The sequence below is a fragment of the Dryas octopetala genome, chromosome 2 (genome assembly GCF_963921425.1).
Source record: "Dryas octopetala chromosome 2, drDryOcto1.1, whole genome shotgun sequence".
NCBI classification, from domain to species: Eukaryota; Viridiplantae; Streptophyta; class Magnoliopsida; order Rosales; family Rosaceae; genus Dryas; species Dryas octopetala.
This window is the reverse complement of record NC_141367.1, coordinates 32,173,215-32,192,745: the sequence shown is the minus strand read 5'-3', so window position 1 is coordinate 32,192,745 and position 19,531 is coordinate 32,173,215. Positions and strand designations below refer to the sequence as shown.

At 37.1% G+C, this 19,531-nt stretch overlaps 1 protein-coding gene and 1 pseudogene across 3 annotated transcripts; one reads left to right on the top strand and one right to left on the bottom strand.

Annotated features, from left to right (window-relative positions):
- The first annotated feature begins 525 nt into the window (after positions 1-525).
- Positions 526-9,071, top strand: HMA4 (heavy metal atpase 4). Of its 2 annotated transcripts, none has more exons than XM_086231333.1 (10): positions 526-647; positions 1,038-1,272; positions 2,876-3,136; positions 4,893-4,990; positions 5,337-5,592; positions 5,693-5,830; positions 5,997-6,324; positions 6,587-6,789; positions 6,928-7,127; positions 7,474-9,071. In XM_086231333.1, exons 2-10 carry the CDS (start codon positions 1,065-1,067, stop codon positions 8,992-8,994), a joined length of 3,213 nt encoding a protein of 1,070 aa, XP_086087459.1. In that variant the 5' UTR covers positions 526-647; positions 1,038-1,064; the 3' UTR covers positions 8,995-9,071. The 2 variants fall into 2 exon arrangements, with proteins under 2 accessions (XP_086087459.1, XP_086087460.1); XM_086231334.1 differs by having other exon boundaries at positions 545-651.
- Positions 9,072-9,708: 637 nt separating this feature from the next.
- On the bottom strand, positions 9,709-17,133 carry LOC147295810 (uncharacterized; annotated as a pseudogene). Its single transcript, XR_015120251.1, has 10 exons — positions 16,420-17,133; positions 15,713-15,923; positions 15,336-15,388; positions 13,945-14,088; positions 13,238-13,364; positions 12,957-13,053; positions 12,490-12,682; positions 11,625-11,789; positions 10,537-10,628; positions 9,709-10,405 (listed from the first exon to the last, which is right to left on the bottom strand). The product of XR_015120251.1 is annotated as an uncharacterized LOC147295810 (transcript).
- Between the last annotated feature and the right edge of the window lie 2,398 nt (positions 17,134-19,531).

Below are 19,531 nucleotides of genomic sequence, written 5' to 3'. Positions count from 1 at the left end.
AGATTAGAATTTAGATATTAGATTGAAACATGAGTCAAAGTCCAAAATAAAAAGAGGAAAAAATTCTTTAAACATACAAGATGGTAAACAAAATCATATATTTACAGTGCCAGAAGAGTTATATAATTCTGTTTGAGCTTAATGAATAATCGTTTCATTTAGAAGAAAAAACAGAGGAAAAAAGGCAAAGTAAGAGTTGGATAGGGCAATGCCAAAAGATGGAGGGGAAATGGAGATAAAAGTAGTAAATGGTAAAATCTCAAGAAACATATAAAATCTCCATCAGCTTGAGCACATATACCCCTGAGGGCAGTGATGCTATAAAACAAGCATTTATTTATGTGGATTCACATGTGGATTCCATTCTTTTCCCTCCAACTGATTCTCCACTATTTGTGTCTCATCCACAAGAGAAAGGTAAACCCAATTATTCCCACAAAGAAAGTTGTTTTGGTTGGAGAAATTCTTCATTAATTTTCTGATATTCTTGCAGATGTCCTCATGATCCTTCCCTACTTATACCCCCCCAATTTCATCTACTTAAACTTCCAACTTCCTCTGCTTAGCTACTACTCACTCTAAAATTAAGCTTCAAGAAAGAAACTCCAGTGCTCCTTCCACTAGCTAGAAGGTGGTTTTTGATCTGTGTAAGTAAGCCTCTTCAAGCCTTCATTTTGATCCTAATTCATTCAAAGATACCAACTTTAGTGGGCAGCTTTCTTGTATAACCTGCTTTTGGGTTTCTTCAACTACCTTCTTAATTCACCACCTGCCTTTCTCAAACTTCTCTCTCTGTTTCTGGTTTGAAATGCCTCTCTCTCTCTCTCTCTCTCTCTCTCTCTCTCTCTCTCTCTCTCTCTCACACACACACACACACAAATTTGAATCTCTGACCCCATCCAATTACTTATCACTACTTCTATTAAATTTAGTGACCAGGTTATCAAACAATTGAATACAACAACAATTTTATTAATTCCATGATCTGCTAGCTGGCCTATGTATATTGACAAAATCTTCTCTCTTCGTATTTGCAGAAGTCTGAGAGATAATTATTAAGGACTATGGCTACCCAGCAAGACAAAAACAAGGCAGTCAAAAAGTTGCAGAAAAGCTACTTTGATGTGTTGGGCTTGTGCTGTTCTTCAGAAGTTCCTCTGATTGAGAATATCCTGAAGCCTCTAGATGGTGTGAAAGAGGTCTCTGTGATTGTCCCTACTAGGACTGTCATTGTCCTTCATGATAGCCTCCTCATTTCCCAGATTCAAATTGGTAAGTACCCAATAATCCATTTGCTCTCAAATTTTAGCTACACCATGTTAATTGTTAATACTGTTTTATTGTTACAAAGACCTAGCTATAGTAACATTACTTTTTTGTTATTTTCATGTGGGCTTTGTCCTAATATATAATAAAGAGGTCACATAACATATGAAATATAGGAAAAAAAAAAATTACTTTTTCATTATTTCATAATCGTATATTGGTTTTTAAGTGGTCGAAGATTGATACATATTCCCAATAATGGTTCATGGATTCTCCATTAGTATTCATTAACAATCATTTTTTAAAAAGAAAAAGTGGTCAATTTCTGATATTGCTTGCACAACCAAAAAGCAAACAATTTCACAAAAAAAAGGTGGATCAAGCTGATGTGAGGTGGTCGTTGGACATGTACTTTTTGGTGCTAGTGATTGATGAATTGGAATAACATAAAAATCAAAAAGACAATGATGTTGTTTTTACCAAACTTTCATATACCCCTGCTTTCATTTGAGTTATTATTTGTATCACCCACTAAACAATATTTCATATAAAATTGATAAAAGAATTCAAACAAATTTTACATTTTTTTAATACTTATTTTCGATGTTTTGATGATGGGTTTGTGGCGAAAACACATGTTTCATTGTTAACCCCCATAAACTTTTGTCCCATGTAACTGTTCCAATGCCTTTCTTGTTTTTACTTTTTTTTTTTGTACGTTACTTGCCTAAAAATGAGCTTTAGTTGGTGCTAATTCTTTGTACGTTTTACCTTGAATTTCTTGTGATCCCTATTTAATATTAATTGTTAACTGGTTCACGTTTAGTGTGAGTCTTGATTCGTAGTTAAAGGGCATTAGGTGACGAGAAAAAAAATCAAATTTAAACTTATTATTTGGGTCTTCTTAAAAAAATAATTTATTAATTTGGAAAAAACAGAGTTGGATTCTCAAAATCAATTAATAATAGAGGGGGCCGTGCGGGATTTATTATCAATTTATGGGTCTCTTTTGTTTTGTTGTGGGATGAGAATTGGACGCAATAAGTCCAGTGTATACAAATTTTCTGTTATTTTTGGATATCATTTGAATAAGTTAAAAGAGAATAGTAGTAGGAGGTCATAAGCCAACAAACCTTTGTCACATTAATGACGTTTGAAACCAGCTGGAGGTTGGAGAATTAATACGACAGCGAGGGCACATATTGTGACATTAATGGATATGGCACATCGAATATTTGATAGAGCAACACTAGCAATTTTATATTTCCTTCACCCAAATGCCCTTTTGTTAAATAAAAAATTCCATTTTTCTCAATGTCTTCTTTCTTAATTGTTTTAGTGCAGATTGAGAATATTCTCTTGTCAGAAATAAAATATGTTTTTAATTATTAAATTTGACCATAAGTTTAAATAAAAATCTATCACTAATCAACATTGACAGTTTATAATGTAATAGTTATATAATAAATGAAATCTTCATAACATAACAAATTTTATAATACAAACATGTATTATAAAATAATTTTCGATTTGACTAATTTTTTCTTAAAAAATTTCTAATCATATAAATTATCATTGTGATTAATTTTTGGGTTGTTATTAAATGCAGTTAAGGCACTAAATCAAGCAAGGTTAGAAGCAAATGTTAGGGTGTATGGGGCAGAGGACAATTACAAGAAAAAGTGGCCAAGTCCATATGCAATTGCTAGTGGTGTATTGCTGTTGCTATCGTTTTTGAAGTATGTTTACAGACCATTGGGGTGGCTGGCCCTTGGAGCAGTTGCAGTTGGCATCTTTCCAATTGCTATGAAGGGTGTAGCGGCAATTCGGAATCTAAGGCTTGATATCAACATTCTTGTCATTGTTGCTGGTATGTCAATTTATACTTAACATTAATTTAATCTTACAAAGGGTACGTTTCGTTTGTGAATGGACTTGGCTTATTAAATTAGTTATAGAAACTTTTAGAAAATTGATGACCGGCCTGTTGTTCCTAGAATGGGACAAGGTGTGTGGCTGTGACCAAACTCTAAGCTAGCTATGTGCAAAGGGTCTATGAGAGGCCATAGTTTTCGAATTAGGGAAACTCTTTAATGGGTAAGAATAGGACACATGGTTACAATCTTGTTGGTGTAACCATGCATTTTCTGTCATTTTGGGTACCGAGCTCTTGTTTTATAAAAGACATTAAAAAATGGTTGCCCACCGCCCACCGCCGAAGAAATCAAACCTTTATCTCGTTTTTTGTCGAAAAAAATTGAAACATGACCTCCCCTTCAGAAAAAAGAAATCTTTATTGTCTTGGGTTCATAATGGCAATCCAAACGTCACGCATACAACCAACCGGTTGCAGTTTGAATGGATATGTATGATTTTGACAAAAGTTTAGAAAATAATATATTATTTTTTAGATGACATGCTAATGTTATATTATTAAATTATTAATTTAAATCATTTAAATGATTAAGAGTTTAAATTAATAATTTACAAACATAACATGTTAGGATCACATATTCAAATAAATTGCTCATAAAATTACTTAGTGTGATAATATATGTGTCAAACTGTCTAGCAGGATGACGTTTCTCTTTAAATCGATATGGGTTTGTTAAAGGTCACACTTTTCTGTCTTTTTTTGAATAGATTTGGGTTTCATTGGCCTACTTTTGGCTCTCCATATTTCTGAATGGCAAAGCTTTTGACACTTGTTTTCGTGGCCCAGATGTCTTGACTAGCTAATTAGTATAGTCCTCTAAACATTTGCTACTCCTAGTTTGATAGGCTTCCATTTCGCGCACCACCTGTTTGATTCTATTCCCAGTTTCGTTTTTGTTTAGTTTTCCTCTCTTTCTCTCTCTAGTCACGTTTTATTGATGTCATGCTGTGGCTAATATTATATAGGAAAAACCAACCAAAATAGCTGCTAATCCACATTGAACGTCATTGTTACAATGTTGCTGAAATTTGGCTCAAAAAGGCAAATAAGAATGATAGATAATTGGAATAGTTATCTTCAGAATTTAGTTTCCAAGATGGAACTTATAGAAAGTTGGAAAGATCATAATACCTTCATTAGGCTAATGACTAAGGCGAGCAATTGTTATGATATCCTATCAAATATAGAAGAACCAATAGAAGATAAAACAAAAATATAATCTTTGGCCAACCTTTATGCTACAATGTCAAGTGTACGCAAACAAAATAAATAAGACGTTCAACCCAAATAAACTATGCCTTGATTGAATTGCTTGAATGGTTCTGGTGTGAAATTAGATTGGCTGCTGAATTGTATCATTATAACATATGTACTAATTATGAGTGAAGTTCTAGTACGCTAAGCAACTGCAAACCATGGGACTGTATGCCAGGAGTGATTTCATGTGTTAATGAAATGGCTTAAATGAGCTTAATTAAATTCAGATCTTTAAGTAAACAATGCATATGTACCTAGAATTTATAGGAAAGACATTCGATTCCTGGATTAATGTACACATGGTAATATTGTTTATGTATTTTTGTAGGATTGTACATCTATATAGACCTTTTTCTTTTTAGTTGTGGTCTATAGGTGCTAGTTCATTATGTACTGTTGTTGGTTGCTCATACATGCTGTTTACTTTTGGCAGTGATTGGGACAATTGCTATGAATGATTATTTGGAAGCTGGCACTATAGTCTTTCTGTTCACCATTGCAGAGTGGCTTGAGTCAAGGGCAGGTTACAAGGTTAGCAGAAAAAACTCATCCTAACCTTATAATCTTGCATTGTGCTTTATGATTTTTCAACATTCTTCATTATCCTTCTTGGCTAGTGTATTACTCCATCTTTTATGAAAATCTTGAACAACTTATCTCATTGCATATTCATCTTAGTTTCATTTTGATGAACCCAGTTTTGTGCATTATGTGATAAACCAAGTTATAATAAATGAAAATGTTATTAAAGGCCTGAATGTTCTAATTATGTATCATAGACAGTCAAACATCTAGAATGACATGCCCTACGATCAACATGTTAGAAAGGCCAATAATTAAAACTTGTAAATTTTGATCATGTTATATATGTACTCAGGCAAAGGCAGTGATGTCATCGTTGATGAGCATGGCCCCTCAAAAAGCAGTCTTAGCAGAAACTGGAGACGTTGTGGATGTTGATGAGGTCAAGTTGAACACAATTCTTGCTGTCAAGGCTGGTGAACTTGTACCGATCGATGGAATAGTTGTTGAAGGCAAAGGTGAAGTGGATGAGAAAACACTAACTGGAGAGTCATATCCAGTTGCCAAAGAAAAGGACTCCACCGTTTGGGCTGGCACTATCAATTTGAATGGTAACATAAATTTTCACTCCGTTTATTTGTAGATGAATAGAAAATTTATTTTTATGTTATTTTTCCTTTTTTTTTTTCTGACAAATTATGGTTCATTTAGGTTATATTAGTGTGAAAACTACAGCCTTAGCTGAAGATTGTGTGGTTGCTAAAATGGCTAAACTTGTGGAAGAGGCTCAAAACAGTAAATCCAGAACTCAGAGATTCATTGACAAATGTGCAAAGTTCTATACACCAGGTCAGTCTACTTTCCATAGTTCATACATCTCCTGGTATTAACAGTTATGTTATTACTAACTTCCATATGCTCTTTAATTTCTACTAATTAACAACTTTTCCCCTATCTTTTTAGTACTGAAGAGAGTGCAAATGGTTCAATTCATTCATTTGGTATTGTTTTGCAGCGGTTCTAGTCATATCCGTTTCTGTTGCGGTGATTCCTGCTTCATTACATGTTCATAACTGGAACAAATGGTTTCACTTAGCCTTGGTTGTTTTGGTAAGCGCATGTCCATGTGCTCTCATCCTCTCTACACCAGTTGTGACTTTCTGCACACTTACAAAGGCAGCAACATCTGGTCTTCTAATCAAAGGGGGTGACTACATTGAGACTCTTGCTAAAGTGAAGATCATGGCTTTTGACAAAACTGGTACAATAACAAGCGGTGAATTTGTGGTGATGGATTTTCAATCTCTTCGTGATGACATTAGCTTGAACACATTGCTTTACTGGTAAAGAATAGAACTCACACACAACTCTGTTTCACCTTCTTGAAACTTTTGATAGAATGAAAGAAGTTACTTTATGAAATTCCAAATGAAAAATTATTAGTTCAAAGATGAAAGCCTTTTCAAATGCTGCTTAAAAAAGGGATGGTTTTATGGATTTCAGTGGACCTCTGTATTCTTCATTGGAAGAATTTTTCTTTTGTTTTGCAAATTTCACCGTCCATTGGTTATTTTATAAATATTAGTCTCAAAATTTCTTTTGAAGGGTTGCAAGCATTGAGAGGAAGTCTAGTCATCCAATGGCAGCTGCACTGGTTGACTACGGAAGGTCGCTTTCAATTGAGCCAAAGCCTGAAAATGTGGAGGAGTTTCAAAATTTTCCAGGGGAAGGCATTCATGGAAAAATTGATGGGCAAGATGTCTACATTGGGAACAGAAAAATAGCTTTAAGAGCTGCTTGTGAAACAGGTAAGAACCAATTTCGCACTAGTGTAAGTGGCAACTCCTAGGATTTTGATTCTTTTCTTTTTCTTCAACCAAGTTGGATAAGCTATGTGTTTTCACCATTCTCAGAATGTCTGATTATTAATGGTGTTGAAATTTCAGTTCCAACCATTGGAGGCTCTAAGGGTGGGAAGACCATTGGATACATATACTCTGGAGGAGCCCCTGCCGGAATCTTTACAATATCTGATGCTTGTCGAACTGGGGCTGCAGAGGCTGTCAGGGAGCTAAAGAAATTAGGCATTAAAACAGTTATGCTCACAGGGGATAGTCATGCTGCAGCTATGCATGCAAATGAGCAGGTGCATATTTTATAGTTTTCTATTCTTCAAGTACACACAAAGAAACACAGTCTGTTCATTATAGAAACTTGGGCTCAAATATTTTAGGGTGGTGGCTCTATCTTTATTGATCGTTTAGATTCAGATGATTCAGGAATTGATTCCATAATCGAGATACAGGAAACAATGACTGAACCCAACTGGACTTGTTTTCTGTTTCCTCTATTCGCATATTTTGTCCTCTTTGGTTTAATACCTTTCTAGCAATTCAGAAAGTCTGTTGTGTTTGCCTAATCTGGTATAACATCTTGTTAATAGAATCATGGAATTTTTAGTAATAAGATAAGAAAATTTATCTGATGTGCAGCTTCAGCAAGCTATAGAGGTAGTCCATGCAGAACTTCTCCCTGAAAACAAGGCAAGAATCATTAAAGAATTCAAAGTGGAAGGAAATACAGCCATGGTTGGAGATGGTGTCAATGATGCCCCTGCTTTAGCTACAGCAGATATCGGTATCTCAATGGGCATTTCAGGGTCAGCCCTTGCAAATGAAACTGGGAATGTGATCTTAGTATCAAATGACATTAGGAAACTACCAAAAGCAATCAAGCTTGCTAGAAGAGCTAAAAGAAAAGTGGTTGAGAATGTGACTTTGTCAATCACTACTAAGGTTGCAATCCTTGCACTGGGCTTTGCAGGTCATCCACTTGTTTGGGCTGCAGTTCTTGCTGATGTCGGGACATGCTTACTTGTGATCTTCAACAGCATGCTACTTTTGCAAGGAACACACAAGCATGGAGGGAAATGTGGAAAAACTTCTTCTGCACCACATGCCCATAAACATGGAAGCAGTAAGCATAGCCACTCTCACAAAAACCAGCATTGTTGCTCAGAAAGCAAAGATGTAAAAGTGTGCAAACCTCAAAAGTGTTCTTCTCAGAGTTGTGGATCAGAATGCCAGCCTAGTCCTTTGAATTCAAACTTGCCTGATAATTTTAAGTGCAAGGACTCAGATGAAATTCATCGTTGCCTAGGCAACGATGACTTACACAAGGCAAAGCACTGTGATCACGGGAGCAGCAAGAAGGCCCATAAACATGGAAGCAATAGGCATAACCACTTGTCTCACAGCAACCAGCATTTTTGCTTAGACAGCAAAGCTGTAACAGTGTGTAAGCCTCAAAAGTGTTCTTCTAAGAGGTGTGGATCAGAATGCCAGCCTAGTCCTTTGAATTCAAACTTTCCTGGTAATCATAATTGCATAGACTCAGATGAAATTCATCATTGTCCAAGCAGTGATGACTTACATAAGGCAAATCATTGTGATCACGGAAGCTGCACGAATGCCAGTCATGATCTGGAGTCACACATTGTACACAACCATGGTTGTTTGGGCCCTCACAGTTTGAGCTCAAGTACAAAAGATTGTTGCACAGACTTAATGGGAAGGCATGGTAATTGTGTAGAAGGTGATGGACACCATGATGCAAAACATTTGGAGGAAAGCCAAAGTTTGACAAATATTGGTCATTGCCACTCAACCCATTATGGCAAAGAGCATAGTAGCAATGAAGAATTTGGAAAAATGGTCGGCAAAAGCTCTGATCAACAGCATCACAATCTAGATCAGAAAACACCTCCTCATACCACTATTGATATTCGTGTACCGGGTGGTGACAATGCAGACTCCCCGTCTTCACATTCTTGCATCAGTTCACGGACAAGAGAAGAGCAGGAGTGCTGTTTATCGGATGCAATTCATGCTTGTGTGTTAGAGAACAGAGAAATTGGTGGGTGCTGCAAAAGCTACATGAAGGAATGTTGTGGTGGTCATGGACATATTGGGTCTGGCTTTAAAGGTTGTTTATCAGAAATCACTATTGAATAGATGTAACTGACTGCAAATAAGGATAAGATGTTGGTATGCTTTTTTTTATTGATGAAATTAAGCATTAGGAAATTTTTGATTAAGTGGCAATGGCATGAAAAGAAAACATAAACATTCAATGAGTTTTATAGACAAGCAACCTAGACAATCACTTAAACTACCCATGAAGCACAATTTCCAATAAATACTTGATGAAATAAGAAACCATATGTGCAATCAATTTGATCTGGTTTACCAAAGAAGTGCAAGCCCGGAAGATTTTTCTTTCTTAAAACCAGGTTTTTTTAAAAAAATCAGTGACATGATTTTAGTGAATACATCAATGGAGGACCAAGTACCTTTAACACAAAAGTGTGAGAAGAAAAATGGGGTAGCAGTAGCACTCAGTAAACAGTTCAATTTAACCTATCAAATACCTTTTAAAATTATCAAAAGGGCCATGAATCAAGCAGCTAATAATCACAATATGTTGTAGAAATCTGGAGACCATGAGAGAGAGAGAGAGAGAGAGAGAGAGAGAGAGAGAGAGAGAGAGAGAGAGAGAGAGAGAGAGATGTATATGACTAAACTGGGGTTACAGAAGCATTGCAACATTAAAAAAAGGAGAATAATTAAAACAAATACAGGAACACAAGATTTGTAAATTACTGAATTATAGATTAAACGTAGAACACAAGTGAAAGGATGGATCTTATATAGCTAGGACAGCACATATTACTTACCAGGACCCATAATGTTTTGGTTATCTATCTCCACAATATCTGCAGAGAGAAAGTTGACATACAATGTAGGTCCTTCGAACTTCCAAGGGATGCTTGTAGTTGACTTGTGTCGTGAAAAAATGAACCCGGAACAAACTCATGAAACAGATGTTGGATGAGCCGTAGATCATGTAGATTACAGTATATCCAAGGAAATAAACTGAATTTTAATATATTCGTATTACTCCCTCTGAACGTAACAGGTCTATCATCAAAAGTGCTTCCATTCTTACAGGTTCCACTAACAAAGTTCACATGTCTTTTATTAGCATGACTCCTTGTAGTAAGATTGAACTGAAATCCAACAGCAGCAGCAGGACTGTCAGGAAGATCAATAAACTGCCAGGAAATGTATAAATTGTCTTGAATTGGTTGACAATTGTTGCACCTAAGAGTTATAGTTGGTCCTCTACTCGTATTTTGACACGAGTAGTTCCCAAATTTTTGACAGAGGAGCCACTCTGTAGTCAATGAAGCCAGGATTTCCAGTAACTAAAGTACCAAGATCACGTAAGTTTGAACAGCTCATACTAGAAATAGCGGTTATGTTAAATTCCATGTCATTGTTGAAGGAGGCCAAGTCATGTGCATTTATTGCTCTGACATTATGTACCTCAATAGTTCTCTTTGTTATGATTTGGTAGAGCAACCTGTAAAAAAACTGAAAAGCCAAGTAAATATAAACTAATATGACAAATAGTAACCAACAAAAGACCCATACAGCTAAATAAAATAACATGAAAGAAGTGACGGTTCGAAAAGAATTTTATCAAATACTCACGCAGCAAACAAACCAATGAAGAGAATCCAACTTGCTATTGAGAAAGTTCCACCAAGTTCTGTTTTCCGTTTCCTAACTACCTTTTGATCATCCTGTGCCACAAACAAAGCTAGTTAAACCTTTGTCATAATTTGTTATCAGGATGGATAAGAAAGCTATAAAGGTGTCAAAAGGAAAATCTAATAAAATTGAATGTTGAAAAGTGGCTTCAATAAGTAGCCATAGACAAAATTCACAACAGATCAATTCTCTACAACAAAAATGTACAAGAGTGGTACGCCTGACAGAAAATACAAACTGTAGCAATACTTAAACAGAAACTAGGGAGCATAATCAGTCTATCTCAGGATTTAAATCTTCAGGGTTTATCACACAGAAGTAAGTAAACTGATGAAATACTCCATATGAGGAACATCTTATCATTTCAACAAATGATAATTCCATTCACATGGTAACCTTACTATTCATACCCTGATCACAACAAAGCTCATATATGATGCACCAATCTTTTTGGCTATCAAGGAAGTTGGACATATACACAGTATAACAAAGATAGCACCACTACAACTGGTAAGTTAAGAGTCACAGAGTGGAAGCAAAACCCAAGTAGGGAAAAGCCTAAAATCTCATACTGCCTTTTAAGTTCCAAGCAACAACATTTTGAGTACATGTTAACTGACTAATGAATTTAATCACAATCTTTTTTCTTTTTCATGATTATTGGTTTCTAGGGTTTAGGGTATGAGATTTCAAAGGAATATATTGCCCCAACCCCACAATTATTAGAATAATTAGTGACAAGTGGCCCCTTGTGATGGTAGTGATTCAATTACACCAATTACTAAATATGAAGATAGTACAAATAAGCTCACAAATTATTCATCAAAGTCATTAATTAGCACAAGAAAAAAAGTGGGTAAGTGAGTAATTAAAGCTAACTAACCAGCCAATGCCTAGTGGCACCAGATGAATAAGAATGAGATGCTATATCCAGAACTGATAGTAGCACCAGATGAATCAACTTTATACATCCTATCCTCCGAACCAAAAGAATGGGCAAACAAAAATCATGTGCTTTAGAAAAGCACCTGTTCACCAAAAATGCATGCATGTTCAGACGTAGGCATCCACGCACGACCTCGTGATTGTATAAAGCTAGAAACAGTTTCTGGAAGATCAAATCGTATCACAAGGCAGCAAGTCTGAACATCTAGTCCTTCTTCACCTACTTTAGTTGCAACCAATAGATTCAGCTGCCAAAGCAACAAACCAAAGGAATTAGCATCCTGCCTCAGTCTGCAGAGGATCGTATTATGTTTATACATATATCATCATTATCACACTATGAAGAAGATTCTTGGGACCCTTTCCCAATACCATTTATACCAAGTACATAGACAAAAGCATATGCGAGTGAGGTGCTATGCTATTCTATGTTAGAAGCGTATGTCCTCCATGGTGCCTCTCCCATAACAAAACCAAATTGGGCAGCATAAGACACCATGTAATAAACTTAACTAAACTCAACTAAACCTTTATGCAAACCAAAAATGGATGTATGCTTTAGTTATCTTTATTACAAGCGCAGCTTATCTCACTTGTGATAATAATGGATCCTTGCACCTAGATAAAGATCACATTAGAGTATGATAACAAAAGAAAAACAAAATTATTGTTTCTCCTTAGAAAAAATTTTCAGCTTATATAAGTTTCTTACATCCAACATGGGTGCCTCACAAAATCTACTACTCTCCATGTACTATAGCCAAAATTTCCACTTCTTATGGAAGATATACTTTTACCACATAGTTCTTAGTAGTAATTCCTTATCCTTTCTGGCCCATATTATTGGATATCAAGCTGACAGAAGAAAGATGAACTAAAATTTGATAGCATTTAACGTCTTGCCACAAAACAATCCACTTTTAAAAACTGAAAAAGATTAATCATTACCTTTCCAGACAGGAACTTATCAAGAATGATGTTCATCTTCTTCCTTGACATACTCTTCAGTCCAGAGTGGACTCCTACCAGAAAATCGCACTTCCAAGATGCTAGAAATTTAAGGTTTTGTAGTATGTATGACAAGGAACTCGCAGTAACAATCCTATTTACAAAAATTATGCATTTCATATTTTCCTGCAACCTGAAAATGGAAAATAAATACTTCTAAGCATAACCACTATACATATAGGGTCACATGAAGAACAGAGTACAAGAATAAAATTAAATGTCTAAGTGAACATTAAACCAATGACAAATAGGATGAAATGTAGGGTCACATGAAGAGTGATGAATGTCTTCAGACTTTCCACAATGCCCATGCTTAAGTTTTTTGTGTTTTCAAAACCTTGGTATCAACAGATGGTCAAAACGACATAATGATCATAGAAGACAGAAATGAACCCATAAATACCAACCTGAAGGATGAAAGAATTTCAACAAGACGTAAGACCATTCTTGAGAAAGATGGCTCCTTTAAACTTTCTACACAAGATTCATCAGAAGCACTGGCATCTATAGGAACAGAGAATAAAACTCGATCATTAGTAGTACTAGAAATGATGTTGCTTCACAAAGCAAACTTTGTTTCATTAATGATTATAGTTCAAAATACTAAAATGCTGTAAAAGTGAAAGTAGTGATCCACAGATAATTAGAACCACATAGCATGGTTGGATACAGTAACACGCTAGAATACCTTTAGCAAGGATGTCATCAACCTGGGCCAGATATCTAACACACAGAGTATCATCACCATTATTTCCTTCTGCCTCTATTAACTCATTCCGCTCAAAGTGATCCCCACTCAAAAGAACAAGACTAGCCTTCGAAAAGGGAAACAAAACAAAAGTAAAGAAAAAAAGAAGTAACCTAGGGACCCCGTATGTATCTTAAAAAGTCATTTAAGTAATCTTTTAAGTGCAGAAGAGAGAGAGAGAGAGAGAGAGAGAGAGAGAGAGAGAGAGAGAGAGAGAGAGAGATTAAGACTTACACAAATGGGATGCAGAAGATATTGAATATAGTATAGATAACAAATACTCTCTCTCTCTCTCTCTCTCTCTCTCTCTCTCTCTCTCTCTCTCTCTCTCTCTCTTGTGAATAAAACTGACTACTTATCAAGGGGATAAAAAAGATAACAAATAATTAGAGAAACCAATAAAAGTGATTAGAGTTAAAGTTGCTTACTTTTAATGCTCCCCAAAGGCCAAGATTTTCCAAATGATATATTATACTCTCATGCATTCTATTTAACATTTCTACTCCTTAAACTTTGGGGGTCACTCTCCCGCCTACTAAGTTCTGCTATACACTGTCAATGATATAGCAAGAATCGGAATAATTACAAAAGATTTGTGAACAAGTCAAAGCCTGTCTAGAACCAAAATAAATGTCAAAACAATATACCTGGCGTTTCATCTGCTCAAGTTTACTAGAATAAGTCATATAGGGGCTGGATGTGCCACTTATAACAGGATCATAATGATACACTCTAATAACAGGAGATGCGACAAAACGATCCAATTCTTCCTTGTCTTCAACTGAATAAACCTACAAAATAAGGGCAAAATTATAACTGAGACATGGAAACTACGAGCACCTAGATCAGTACAACAACATGAGTGCATGTCCAGCCCCTGAAGAAAGCCAACCCAATGAGAATTTGGCTTCAAACTAACAAGCCAGTCCTAGCCTCCTAGGGCATGGATAATCTTAAAATGCCGATCACTCATTTATGTTATCCAACACACTCAATTATGAAATCATTAGAATATGGTTCTGACAAAATATAACACAAAATTAATGCCAAAAGGATTCACAAACCACATTTTTGGATATTTTATACCCAAAATAACACTTTATCTTAACCCCAGAACTACTAGCTTGAAATGCATTGTTGACCTACTCTCTAATAACTTAAAACTTTTGAGGTACAATGATAATCTAAGATGGTATCAGAGCTGTGGTTCTAGAGGTCTTGGATTCAAAAACCTTTCGTTCCCATTGCCCAATTTTTTGTTAACATCCTGTAATGCAAGATGAGGCTTCACATATATTTGTTGGCTCATTTCTTATGGTTTAAGTTTTCGGAGTGCTAACAAGGACAAACATGAGAGGTGGGGAAGATAATTTTTTACTTTAACAAGCAGGAAACATAATTAAACAAAGTTTAGTATACTAGAAAAACTGTAAGTTATAATTTAGCTAATTAAAGGAAGACTCATATCCTAAATGCAATTTCCTATATAACACTCTATCGTAGCATATTACCTTATACAAATATGAAAATAGCATACTGCTGACAAAATACATAGACATGGTGCGCGTGTAGAAAAATAAATATAATCTTACAATATATTATTGTAAGCTTATCATATAATACATACATATATGTCATATCTATGCATAATGGGGAACAATATAATTATGCACATATGAGGTCAACTACATCCTTCCCCTAGTTCTACATATACATTTACAGTTCAGAAAGGCTTGGCTATATTCTAAATTTTACCGTTGGGCACCATCACTAAAAGCTATCAAGCTAATCATTGTTAACAAACTACAGCCCAAATCCTGAATAGAAAGCCTTTGCATGTCAAGGATCATGTGGAAGACCTTGTAAATATGTTAAACAAGGATACTTCCATATGTCCGACAGGACTTCGTAAACTAGATGGGTATTCATGAGGCCCAATCTTTAGTGAAAGCTAGAATGGATGATCGATTACTCTAAAGAAATAAAAACAAGGATTTGTAACCCATATATATCTCAAATTTAAAAATCCAGAACCCACCTTAGCATCAAGTAATTTTTCAAGACTATTGATGCTTTTCGATAAATTTGCACCTGAAAGAGTAAAACATACATGTAAAACTAGGAAATGAAAAAGGAGCAAGTCATTAACCTTCTAGACATGAACAGCAATGACTAGAAAGCAAGCAGTTACACAAACAATATAAGGGATAACCATTAACCAGCAAGACAGGGATCCAAGAAATATGCCCTAGAACAAGAAAATGATTATTATAAAATACTTTCTCACTATAGCTGTCTGGATGAAGCTTTTATTAGATCTTTCAACAAACTTTACTTCATGTATGTGGGTCTCTACGTGTGTGTGTCTGTGTGCGTATCTATATATAGTGGAACCCAAAAACCAAATGCTCCTACCATCATTGCCAAGCTTCATAAACCTTAGAAAGAAGCAGAAGGCAAGCCAAGAAAGCAGCAAGACAAGCGTGGCTTGCAAGAAGACGGCTTGGGATTGCGTGAACTTCTTGATGGAGTCAAAGGAGAAGATGGTCTCCGGGAAGCTAGCATAGGTGTCGATGCTAGAGTCAATGGATATGGTGGAATTGGCTGCAAAGAGAAATTTAGTGACCTTCAGTAGAAACAAGAAAGTAAGATAAATGGAAATCATGTTATATCAATAGAACGAAAATGACATTGGTTCAGTGGTTCGGCATCCTCTCTCAATCCAACAGTCCAAGGTTCGACAGAAGGCAAAGATGTTTTGCAAAATTTAAATGGCCAAAAAGACACTTGTGCCACGTGGCCCGTGGGCTTCCAACCGTGGGCTGCCACGTGGCCCAAGCGGGCCTGCGGGCTTATATCCGTGGGCTGACACGTGACTCATGGGCCCGCGAGATGCCACGTGGCGTAAGCGGGCCCGCGGGCTTTCATCCGTTGACTGACACGTGGCACAAGCGGGCCCGCGGGCTTCCAACCGTGGGCTGCCACATGGCCCAAGCGGGCTTCCAACCGTGGGTTGCCACGTGGCCCAAGCGGGCCCGTGGGCTGCCACGTGGCCCAAGCGGGCCCGCGGGCTTCCATCCGTTGACTGACACGTGGCACAAGCGGGCCCGCGGGCTTCCAACCGTGGGCTGCCACGTGGCGTAAGCAGGCCCGCAGGCTTCCAACTGTGGGCTGCCACGTGGCCCAAGCGGGCCCGCGGGCTGACACGTGGCCCAAGCGGGCCTGCGGGCTTCCAACCGTGGGCTGCCACGTGGCGTAAGCCCACGGGCTTCCATCCGTTGGCTGACACGTGGCACAAGCGGGCCCGTGGGCTTCCATCCGTGGTTGACACGTGGCGTAAGGGTTCCGCGGGCTGACACGTGGCCCATGGGCCCGCGGGCTTCCAACCTTGGCTGCCACGTGGTGTAAGCAGCCATCCGTGGGCTGCCACGTGGCACAAGCGGGCCCGCGGGCTTCCATCCGTGGGCTTCCATCGTTGGCTGACACGTGGCGCAAGCAGGCCCGCGGGCTTCCAACCATGGGCTGCCACGTTGCCCAAGCGGGCCCGCGGGCTGACACGTAGCGTAAGGGTCCCGCGGGCTTCCAACCGGAAACTGTGGGCTGCCACTTGGCGTAAGCGGGCCCGCAGGTTTGCAACCGTGGGCTGCCACGTGGCACAAGCAGGCCCGCGGGCTTCCATCCATGGCTGACACGTGGCATAAGGGTCCCGCGGGCTTCCAATCGTGGGCTACCACGTGGCGTAAGCAGGCCCGCGGGCTTCCATCCATGGCTGCCACGTGGCCCAAGCGGGCTTCCATCTGTGGGCTGCCACGTGGCCCAAGTTTCTTTTTGGCCATTTAAATTTTGCAAAATGTGTTTGCCTTGTGTCGAACCCTGCACCTGTTGGTTTAGGAGAGGATGCCGAACCACTGAAGCAATGTCATTTTTGTTCAAGTGATATAACATGTTTTCTATTTATCTTACTTCCTTGTTTCTACCGAAGGTCACTAAATTTCTCTTAGCAGCAAATTCCACCATATCAGACTCTAGCATCGAGACCTACGCCGACTTTTTGGGTTCGGTTCGGGTCAGTGGGTTGAGCAATGAACATTATGAACTTAACTCCTTTGGGGTGACACACACAAATGGAGGTTGCAGGGGTATTTGGTTGACTTACAGGTCAGTCAGCCGATGTTTAATTAATTTGCAAGGAATATTAACTGCATTAATCCTTGCTTCCAACCAATGCCAGCATTTGTCCATAAAAAATTAGTATAAATTAATAATTTTTCGACAGAAATACACACATGAAAGCTAGCAGTAAAATCTCCTTAGTAAAGATGAAAACACTCTGATCAGCAACCGACTCTCTTCTGCTTCATGAAAACACTCTGAGACCACAATAATTTACATATATAATGCTCCAAATTTTGATATCTCTGTTTTAATGCCTTTTTGCTGTCCCTTTTATAGGCAGAGATGGGTGATGATAGGCTTGATAGCAGGGGGAGCTAAGGAATTAACAACCGGGTCAATCATAAATCAGGTTGCAATGCTGACAAATTAAGCCTAGCTCATCTGAATAAACTACATGTTGCCTTGAAGCCGTACACGTATACATGTTTACAGAAACTCAAAGAAGAGAAAATATTGGAACATATTAATTGATTGAGAGTGATGGATTTTTAATAGGAAAATGTTGAAGTTACAAAGAGTTACGTACAAGCTTTGTTGAAGAACGTTGGCCCTAGCTACTCTGTTTCATTTTGATCTTTAGCTTTGTATCTATATTTAAATGTTTTTGATGTATCACCTTTAGGATAGCAAATATGGTGTGTCATCATCCTCACCCTCAAACCTCTGCGCGCTGTCTTTAATTAAGGTCCATGGCCACCATATAAAAGTTCATCTTTTACTGCCAATCTAAAGTTAACAATTAGGAATTAAGTTAACGTCTAATTAGTATCGGATTTTTGAAATTTAGTAATTATCTAATATGATATTCAAGTTATATTTTAATAGGTCCAAGTTCAAAATTAAAGTCTAAATCTCCATTTCTAGCTAGTTGTTTGCTACGGAGCTACACCTATTAATTCTATCTAGGTGAGGAAGGATGTTAATTAGCTTAATATAAATTGTTGAGTTAATGGCAAAAAAAAAAATGAATATATATATATATATATAAATTGTTGAGTTCATCTAAATGTGTGAAGAAACAGAGTTTGTATATTCTATTGAATTGAATTACAATTAATGACACCAATACAAGAAAGCTAAATACAGAGAGATAGAGGAAGACAACACTTCTAGATCCTATAGTTTAGCTATTAACTAAAACTAGCATCCTAACTAGCTTCTAGTAGTCAACTATACAGATTAAGAAGGAAATATTTACAATAACTTCATATCTTAACAAAATGGGCTTAATTTTTTGGAGTTTAATAATTGTATGGCAATGATTTATATATATATCCGCATTCTAATCTATACTTTCTGCAATTAAACCTTCCAAATCTGATGATTACTCATTAGGAGAAAAAACTCAGGTCCATAACAAGATCTTTGGGCCCACTTCACATCCACTGCATGCATGCATGGAATAAAGAGAATTCTAATTAATGGGGACCGGATGGATGAGTTGAATTGTTCTGATAGATGATTGCTGTACGTTCTGATAAGAATAGATTCTTAATTTCAAGGGAATGGATGCATGGATGCGTTCCACTATGCGAGTTTGGGCTGTGATTTGGTGATAACAGCAGTTGGGGATTGATTTGTCTTCAAAATTAATAAAGATCTTTATATTCTAGCTAGCTTGTTTAATTAACAAATAACAATTGTTATAAATAAAAAATTTGTTAAGGTTGTTTCAAGCGTATACTAAATGAAAAATTCATGACAGCCAAGTTTTAACATGAAGAGAAATAGTAAAGAGGAGTCCAAAAACCAGAATTAGTAAAAAAGGGGAAAATTATTATAAAAGAAAAAAGAGATATATGAAGATAACAATTAAGATCGAGAAGATAGATAAATTAAAAATTTTAGAGCTAGCTAGAGATATATAGATTCTCCTTCCTTTCTGATCAAATTTGAAGATTTTATCCATACAATTTACATCTACTTGATGAAGCTTTATATTATTAATTAATTTCATCGATCATATGGGTCCACTGTAGTCACAAGTTTGAATGGAATCATGGTACGTGAAAGCACCTAGCTAGCTTGCTTGCAACCAACCTTTAATAATTTGTAGAT

Coding starts and splice junctions, on each gene's coding strand:
- HMA4 (XM_086231333.1), top strand. CDS start 1,065: ATGGCTACCCAGCAAGACAAAAACAAGGCAGTCAAAAAGTTGCAGAAA. Junction 6,790..6,927: donor AAGAGCTGCTTGTGAAACAG/GTAAGAACCAAT, acceptor TTGAAATTTCAG/TTCCAACCATTGGAGGCTCT. Junction 7,128..7,473: donor CTATGCATGCAAATGAGCAG/GTGCATATTTTA, acceptor TCTGATGTGCAG/CTTCAGCAAGCTATAGAGGT.